This window comes from Ctenocephalides felis, unplaced genomic scaffold (genome assembly GCF_003426905.1).
Source record: "Ctenocephalides felis isolate EL2017-DRISC unplaced genomic scaffold, ASM342690v1 CF-g0.4_SCAFFOLD_01886, whole genome shotgun sequence".
Taxonomy (NCBI): domain Eukaryota; kingdom Metazoa; phylum Arthropoda; class Insecta; order Siphonaptera; family Pulicidae; genus Ctenocephalides; species Ctenocephalides felis.
The window spans coordinates 27,333,862-27,344,088 of NW_020538040.1; the positions used below are offsets into that span (position 1 = coordinate 27,333,862).

The window sequence follows — 10,227 nt, forward strand, 5'->3', positions numbered from 1 at the left end:
AAGATTGAGCGCGTGGGATATATAAATAAAAAATCATAAATTTAGAATAGTAATTTGAATAACCCCACCTTTTTGAAAGCACTCTGGATATGAGACAACTTTCATAATGCTAAGTTGTTGTCAAATTTTATGAGCTGTCAAAATAGCATATTGTCGAGAAAGTTTATATAATATTTATTTATTTATTTATATAAATTTATAGTTAAAAATAATATACGGGTAAATATAGTGCGAATAGAATGATAATAAAAATGTTCTTTATAAAAATCAACATAAAGTAAATATGACATCGAAATTAATGAAAATTGTCAATTGATATTTAAACCGATTATTAAATTCATATAAATATGGACTTAGCAAAATCATTATTTAATCATCGAGATCGACTTGGCTATATAGGCAAAGAAGATCACAAGGTTAGTTCTTTAATTATTTGTTCTATTTTTATATGCTCAATTTGGTATATTTAATAAACCATTAAATTTACAGAGAACGATACAAAATACTTCATTTGAATTTGATGAAAAAGAAGATGATCATACAGAAGAGCTGTGCTCGCCAGTGGTTGGGGGACCATTTTCAGCTCTTACACCAACTATGTGGCCTAAGGACTTATTGCTAGAAGAATCGGACAGTAATGTATGTGTTTTTTTTTTTATTTACAGTTACATTTAGTGATAATTAAAACAAATTTAATATCTCACATATATACTGATTCATTAATATTTATTATTTTAGAGTACAGATATCACTGATAAAAATAACTATGATGAGTTTGGTTTTCAATATGATGAAAAGTATCATAAAAATGATATGGCAAATATATTTAAAGAAAAATTTATAGAAGATTCACAGCATAAGTAAGTTATTATGTTGTTAATTCATATTCTGTCAATTATGCAAATATTTGTTTACAATATTTCTGGTTGAACAGATTACAATGGATGGCTCATCTACAATTTTGTGATAAGTCTGAAACATGTGATTCAACATATAAGATTATAAAATCACCTGAGACACAAAATTTAGTTTATTCTGGGATACCTCATTCTCTAAGACCAACTGTTTGGATGCAAATATCAGGTGCTTATATGTAACTTTGGTGCATGCTTACAGATAAATGCACTCACACATTACTTGCTTATATGAATTTTATAACTATTAAAGCAAGAATATTTGTCAGTTATCATATAAATTATTACTATTATTTATTTAATATTGTACTTTTTTATTATATAATATAATAGTCATTATTTAACTTATTTATAATAGTGTAAGTATATTTCATGTTCTTTAAATATTAGTTATATTCAAATCATTTCTAGGTGCTGAAAAGAAAAAGAATGAAGAAGACTTGAGTTATCAAGAAATTATTCATGAATCTAGTGGTGACAATTTATCAGAAACTTTGTTGATTGAACGAGATTTGTTACGTGTTATGCCAGGAAATGCCTGCTTCATGCATTTAAACAGCCCCGGAGTTCCTAGGTTGCGAAGGCTGCTTAGATGTCTTGCCTGGTTATATCCCGAAGTTGGGTGGGTTTGAGTATTAAAAATTTTAATTAGAGTTTTTATTTTGTATAAAGATGTTATCAAGCTATTGATCATTGCTTTATGAACAATGTTTTAAATAAGAATTTATCAACTCTAAATGTATTTAATATTAACAATGGATGCTCTATTTGCCATCAAACATAAATTTCCATGTTTTAATTTTGCATATTTTAATTTATAATTTAAAAAATGGTCATTATTTATTTTGAATTTTAATAGCCATAATTTACTCAATTGAAAAATATTATTATATTTATTTCCTTTTAGAGTACATGTTGAAATATAACTTTACGTATATAAGCATTGAAACATTTTTATTATAAAATATTCCATTTTAAAATTTAAACTAAATTAGAACAAATATATTTAGGTATTGCTCAGGTTTGGCAACAATTGCAGCATCACTTCTTTGTTTTGTGAGGAAGAAGATGCATTTTGGCTAGTTTGCACTATTATAGAAAATATACTTCCTGCGTCTTACTATTCTAGTTCTCTCATAGGTAAATTTATTATTATTATTATTGTAATAAAATATTATAATTAATACTTTTGTTGAAGGGGTTCAAACTGACCAACGTGTGTTAATATCACTGTTCACTTTGATATTACCCGATTTGGACAATGCTCTTCGTAAGCATGATTTGGAACTACCACTAATTACCCAAAACTGGTATACTCATATTAGTGCACTTTTTTATATAAAAAGAAGTAGACTAAGAAATGATTAATATTTTAATAGGTTTCTAACATTGTTTGCTTCTGTGGTACATACAAGAGTATTATTGCGAATATGGGATTGCTTCTTTCTAGATGGATCTATTATTTTGTTTAAAATAACATTGGGTATGTTAAAAATCAATGAACAAAGTCTACAACAGTTACAAAATTCTGCAGAAATTTTTAATTCTTTATCAGACATTCCAAGCCAATTGCAGGACATTGAAAGTTTATTGAAGGTGATCATTTGAAAAATAAAACTCATATAAAATCAAAAAATTAATTATAAAATAATAAATTTATGACATGTTGATATTAGCATAATTTTAACAACGTTTTTTCATGTTTCAGGTATCTTTTGATATAACGAACTCATTAACAAATGCAGCTATAGAAGCACATAGGAGGCGGCACTTGGCTTACTTAGTAGCAGAACAGGGACTTGTATCTAATCCTAAATTGCACTTAACAAAGTAAGTCATATGATACTTGAGCTTCATTAGAATCTTGCAAATCTAATGATCCTTTAAATGTGATGCTTATCACTGAGATTATACTTTCATGTAGTACAGTTTTATATATTTCTCAAAATTGAGTTTGTTGAAATGACAATATTTGCAATATTTATATATTAGAATATTTTTTTCATTTGACACCATAAAGTTAGGATGTAGTGAAAATAATAAGTATTTTATATATGATATATTATTAACTTCCAGCATTTAAACATAAGAAGAGTGTGACTTTAAATTAGATAGGAACTCTGAAATTTGCAATGAACGCTCACTAAATGTTAGTGATATATTCTATAACTTTTCTAAATAGCCAAATCAAAATCAAAAGCTTTGATAGTAAATACCTATTTATAATATTTGACTAACCAAATAATAATAATCAATTCAAGTTTATCGTCTCACTTGGTTAAATTCTTTTTAAAAATTTTTGTCTTATTGGGAAGAGATAGAGATTGATAAGACTGCGTGACGCAAAATTTTTTTCCTCAGATGTTATAATGCTAACAGCTCTAGTTCTTGAGATATGCCAATATGCTAGTTTTATGTCAAATTACAATAAAAAATACAACCCATTTTCATTTTGTGCCTTTAGAAGTCTTTCTATATGATTTTTGATGGACAAGGCCTGGCTGATTTTGCCATAAGCACCAAAAATTGTCAGCCATCATGTTAATGTCCCACCTTCCTTGATATCTCTCCTCCAAAGTCTAAAGTCCTGATGTCTTGGTGTTCAAATTCAAATCAATTACATCAAATATATCCGTTTTTAATTCCCCCCGTTTTCTCTTTTAACATTGGTTTCTACATATCATTATTGCGCAAATTCAAAACATTGACCCACAAGTGTAACAAAAACTATCTGGATTATGGACACAATGTCTTAAAGTCAAATCTATACCGAAAACAGCAGATAAAACTCTTAGTTATTCGTTAGACTGCGATAATCATAGCCGAAATGACTAATTGGGGTAGATCCCTAAAACTCAAAAACTAGAGCTGTTACGGAATAACGGAATGTATATTTGAAATCAGCGTGCGATTCTTAGTTCGAGAAAAAATATAAAAATGCCATTTTTGTCAAGCAGTGTTATCTATGTGTTAGGATTGTAGTCTGAGGTCCATGTTCAAAATTCGGTTACATTGTATTAGGTTTTATTTATCTAATATCAAAAATATATTTATTAACCATAATTTACACACAGAAATAATTAACATAACATAATTAAATTATTTCCTATTTTTAGTTTTGTTATGAAAATATTTATTTACCTTTCTTTTACAGAAGACAAGTGAAAAGATCAAGATCAATGATTCAAGCATTATTATTTGGTGATGATACATCTGATGATATAAAATCAAAAAACATAAAGCAAACTGAAATTTTGGTAGACCTCAGAGAAGCCATTATGCAGGTCATTCAATTTATTAAGACTAATATGACATAGTATGAAGATAAAATTTTATAATAAATTATTTTACAGGTGGCTCGCCATTTTATGGCAGTAGAACCAAAATTATGTTCAAACCTTGTTCTTGTGGCGGATTATAGAATGGAAAGTCATTCAATGGATCATGAGAATTACATTAATGTATCAAGGAATCGTAAACGTAGGGCAAAAGCATTACTAGGTAAGCATTTAAGAAAACTCGTTGCAAGAAGCATTTTGCCTTGAGGGGTTAGGGGTACTTGGAATTTTTGAAAAATCGCTTTTTATTTTTTTGCATTTTCATTAAGTATAATATCTTGAAAATGTTCTCTGAAAATTTCAAGTTGATCCGATGATTAGTTTTTGAGTTATTAGACGATTACCAGCGCGCTGACGCAAGTGGAGAGCTCGATACTGATACTCAAGATTATTCTCCCTCACCTTCTGATGTTTTAAAAGCTTTTAAACCGATTTACGACGATCTCAGCAATCATAATTTACTTTCAAGATGTGTTGTTCAAGATTGAATCCATAATCAGAAAAAATTAAAAGCTTCAACCAACTAGTGTAAAAAATATGCCTAGAAACCGTGAATACTAGTTCTACCATTGTACAAATTGCTGAATGAATATACATAATCATTATTATTGGTAATGGATACCCTAGGACCTAATTGTAGGTATAATTCCCATTGGTATGCTGAAAAATTGGATGCTGCACGTGTGAAAGTGGCAGATCAGCGCGTCAACGAGAACACTCTGTAGGCCAGAATGCTTTGTAGGCAACAGCAAATGGAAATTTTGGAAACTTGAACAATGACTGATGAACTATTATATGGCCCAGAAATAGATGACTCGGTTTAAGTAATTCAATAATTCGAATTTCTGTACGTAAATTGAATGTGAAACTTCAAACGCGTTTTTCTCAAAACTATGTTTTTTGAAGCGGTGACCACTGTAACTCAAAAACCGCTTAGTAAATTTTAATGAAATTTATACAGCTTTTAGAATACATAATAAACTCGGGCCTGATCGAAGGATTTTTATTTTTTCAAAAATTTCAATTGTTTAAGACCAATTAACTGTTGATTTTTTACCCAAAAATCTAGATTTTTTTTTTCTGATGCTGCCATTTTGTTAATTTCTGCATAAAAAAAGAAAACCTTCGATCAGGTCCAGGATTATCTATTTATAAAACTATTTTTTTTTTATTTTTATTTGATTGATTTTAGATGAATCTCTAAGGAGTTATGATGGTCACCGCCAGGATCGTTTTTTGAAACAGGGTCAACAAAAACAGCTATAACTTTGAGAATATGTAATTTTTTTTTCTGAAATTTTTGTTACTTCAAGTCAAAACATTGTATAATAATACCGTATTAATATTTTTGTATAAAAACATTGTTAAATAACAAACAAAAAATACTGAAAATTCTCATTTTTTCGTGCTTCCAAGTACCCCTAACCCCTTAAAGCAAATTTGAGTATCCTACGAAACATCACAGAACGCGCATATGCTTTAACAAAGATTCTGATTAGAATCGCTTGAACCCGCGGCCAAATTCTAAAATTTGATGATTTATTGTAGGTCTGTAATATTTTAGTATGTGATTTCAAACTACGATATCTATTGTCATACAGTGTTTCATCAAAATCGTAAAAAAAAAAATCTTTTTAAACATATATTTACAAAGAAACGGTCCGGCCGATCTTTACCAAAAACTAATCAACGCGATTCCCAATCCAATATCTTTTGGACAGTTTTTGAATTTTTAAAATCGGTTCAAAATTGTTAGCTAAAACGTGGACGAAAAAATTTACACTTTTCTGCTAATTATAAAGAAATTGCTTGGCCGATCGTCGCACAAAAATAATCAACGCAATTCTTTATCGAGTTATATCATAAATTTTTTAAATCATTTCAGCCGTTATTGAGAAAACATCGACTAAATAACGGCTTACATACGCACACACATCACACACATACTTTTCCCAATTTGATCTTATTCAGAATGGCCTAAAACGTCGAGAGTACATAAAATTATCAAATCATATTTTCTGGCACAAAACTATAGCAAATTATCGAAATTGATTTATTTTTATTCATAAAATATAAAAATATATTACTTATCTTTTAAGAATACACACATCACACACATACTTTTCCCAATTTGATCTCATTTAGAATGGCCTAAAACGTCGAGAGTACATAAAATTAGCAAATCATATTTTCTGGCACAAAACTATAGCAAATTATCGAAATTGATTTATTTTTATTCATAAAATATAAAAATATATTACTTATCTTTTAAGAATAGTTAGTTAGCTTTGACAGAATGGCATATCAGGGGATAGGAGACATTACAATTTTTTTTATCAAATGCAAGCGTTTAGATGCTATTTTCAATAAAAAATACCTTTAAAATATTACTACTGTAATCAAATTCAATTTAACATTGTATTTTTTTACAGATTTTGAAAGGCACGATGACGATGAATTAGGTTTTCGTAAGAATGACATCATTACAGTGTTAAGTCAAAAAGATGAGCACTGTTGGGTTGGGGAGCTTAATGGATTGCGAGGTACATGCTGAACTTGTTGAGTGTGAAGAACATTTTAAAAAAAAAGAGTAATGCATATTTTTTTAATTGTAAATTTTTGGTTGTTTTCAGGTTGGTTTCCAGCAAAGTTTGTTCAATTGCTTGATGAGCGAAGTAAGCAATATACAAGTGCTGGGGATGACAGCGTTTGGGAAACTGTTACAGATCTTGTGAGAGGTTTCTTAGGACCAGCTTTTAAACGTGTTCTAGAACATGGAATGCGGAGACCAAATTTTTTAGGTAAAAAATAATAATGAGTAGTTTAGAATCAGAATATTAAAATGGGATTTTCAATGTATTGAAATGTTCTCAAAAAATTTCTTTATTTTACCTGAATAGACTTTGAGCAATAAGTATTGGAAAGTTACATATGAATTTATAATAATATAATTTTCATTTATTTATATTTTATTATATATTTATAAATTTTTGTGATGTGAAGCAAATGTTCTTAAACTTTAGTGAAAAATATGTCTTGTTACACTTATACACAGGGGGACCATGTCATCCTTGGTTGTTTATTGAAGAGGCGGCCTCACGTGAAGTAGAACGTGATTTTGACTCTGTGTATAGTCGACTGGTACTTTGCAAGACGTACCGTTTGGATGAAGATGGAAAGGTTCTAACTCCAGAAGAACTATTGTACAGATGTGTTCAGGCTATCAATTTAACACATGATTCTGCTCATGCCCAAATGGATGTCAAATTGCGTTCACTTGTTTGCCTGGGTCTTAATGAACAAGCACTACATTTATGGCTGGAAGTTCTTTGTTCTTCCACTCAAGTTGTTTCGAAATGGTACAGTCCATGGTCATTTATGTGTTCACCAGGTTGGGTACAGGTGAAATGCGAGCTTAGGATATTATCACAGTTTGCATTTAATCTTAATCCAGATTGGGAATTGCCAGTAAAGAAAGACATACAAACACAACCACTAAAAGATGGTGTTAGAGATATGCTTGTCAAACATCATCTTTTTTCATGGGACCTTTGATAAACATATGAGAAAGAATTATGCAAAAAATCAAAATTTAATAAATATATAACAAAATATAAATATTTTTGATTTTTGCTTTTCCTCGCTATTATACTACATTATTAGATATTATATAAACTTGCATTATATCTTGTTACGTCAGTTTTTCTCCTATCATACACTTTCTTAATGCAATTGTTTCTCTCATGTGCCACATTTTTTTATAATCATCCAATCTTTTTATTTGTAGTTTTCCATTCCGTGCATTTTTTGGTTTATTTTTTGCGTTTAATTATCAATATTTTTATGTAGAACGTCAAATCAAATCTAGTGTTATGATTTTTGCCCTGCAGCAGATTTTTTTTTGAGTAGTTAAAACAATAAAAATCTCTAGGACTTTTAAACGAAGATTTATTATATATAGTTTACGCTTCATAAAATCAGAATATATGAATGTATGAAAAATAATATATTATGATTGAGCGTTTTGAATCAGTCCAATATTTCTCAATCTTTCTTCATGTATCTTCATCTCTCTATGATACTCTTCACCTAGGATAGTCATTATTGACATCTTAGTGGTGTGTCTTTAATAATAGACTATGTTATTTGAGGGTGTGAAAATGGCATTAAACTACATTGCAATGAATATAAAATGTAGATTTGTCACAAAATTAAAAAAAAATATAAGAATTTTATAAAACAATATTTTGTTCGATATTATTAAATGTCATTGCTTTAAGCTCATGAAAAACAAATTGTAATTTTCTGCTTTTGTTTTTTAAATGTAATATTTTCATAATGTATGTCTTGAAATTATTTTTATATTTAATAATTAGTTTGTGTTTATGTAATTGTTACCCCGTAATACCAAAAAGAAATTTAAGCGGCGATTTGGATAAAGAAATCAATGATATTTCTTTCAAACGGCGACATAGTGAAGATGGCTTGATAAATAGAAGTGACCAAAATGCTGATGCTGGTATAATAAATGCCATTGTTGACGACGCCGAAATTATTGCACCGGACCCGGATTCTGATATAACTACACAGAAACCCAAAGGTTACGAACTTACATTGTCAACAATTGTAAACATTGGCGTGAAAAAGGTAAATAATCATACAATTTGTAATTCTAACCAAGAGGAAGATGACGAACTTGTTACTGAATCGTCACGCAACCCTGAACAGACAAATAATCATTTTGATCATAATGCTAATGCGAAATTTTCTATAAGTAACGAAAATGATAATAGTAATGTACGCCGCGATAATACGCAAAGTATTTCCATCCACAGATATGAGGACCTTGAGGGAAAAAATCAAGTGAACAAAAACGTAATATACAAAACAGAAGATGATATTCGTAGTGAATATTCCACCGTCTCTGCATATCCCTCTATCTCTGGAATTGATCTGTATTCGAAGATCAATGGCTTGAAGAAATCTAACACTGATAAAAAGCCAGAAGTTTCAGATATCTCTTTGGGTGAAAAACAAAATTTAAGCGATAATTTGGATAAGAAACTCGAAGATATTTCAAATAACCGCGATAACAAATCGCGGCATCGTGAATATGGCGTGTTTAATAAAGGTGACCAAAACGCTGATGGTGGCATCGTTGAAGACGCCGAAATTATTGCACCGGACCCGGATTCTGATTTAACTATACAGAGACCCAAAGGTTACGAACTTTCATTGTCAACAATTGTGAACGTTGGCGTTAAAAAGGTCAATAATCATACAATCTGTAATTCTAACCAAGAGGAAGATGACGATTTTGTTACTGAATCGTCACGCAATCCTGAACAGATTAAAAATAATTTTGATTATAGTGATAATGAGAAATTTTCTATAAGTAACGAAAATGATAATAGTAATGTACGCCGCGATAATACGCACGGTATTACCACCCACAAATATAAGGATCTTGAGGGAAAAAATCAATTGAACGAAAATGAAATGCACAATACGGAAGATGATATTCGCAGTGAATATATCACGGTCTCTGCATATCCCTCTATCTCTGAAATTGACTTGTATTCGAAGATCAATAGCTTGAAGAAATCTAACTTTGATAAAAAGCATGAATTTTCAGATATCTCTTTGGGTGATAACAAATCGCGGCATCGTGAAGATGGCGTGTTTAATAAAAGTGACCAAAACGCTGATGGTGATATAATAAATGGCATCGTTGACGACGCAGAAATTATTGCACCGGACCCGGATTCTGATATAACTATACAGAGACCCAAAGGTTACGAACTTTCATTGTCAACAATTGTAAACGTTGCCGTGAAAAAGGTAAATAATCATACAATCTGTAATTCTAACCAAGAGGAAGACGACGAATTAGTTCTTGAATCATCACGCAACCCTGAACAGATTAATAATCATTTGGGTTATAGTGATAATGAAAAATTTTCTCTAAGTAACCA

At 29.9% G+C, this 10,227-nt stretch overlaps 1 protein-coding gene across 1 annotated transcript; it reads left to right on the forward strand.

The window, feature by feature from the left end:
• The first annotated feature begins 236 nt into the window (after positions 1-236).
• LOC113376783 (small G protein signaling modulator 3-like) lies at positions 237-7,813 on the forward strand. Its single transcript, XM_026616837.1, is given in 15 exon segments — positions 237-416; positions 490-639; positions 739-860; positions 935-1,083; positions 1,326-1,536; positions 1,925-1,959; positions 1,962-2,054; positions 2,113-2,224; positions 2,294-2,510; positions 2,623-2,744; positions 4,069-4,198; positions 4,268-4,415; positions 6,685-6,795; positions 6,886-7,053; positions 7,308-7,813. Coding segments are annotated over 15 exon segments (2,337 nt in total). The 5' UTR covers positions 237-347; the 3' UTR covers positions 7,808-7,813.
• The last annotated feature ends 2,414 nt before the right edge of the window (positions 7,814-10,227 follow it).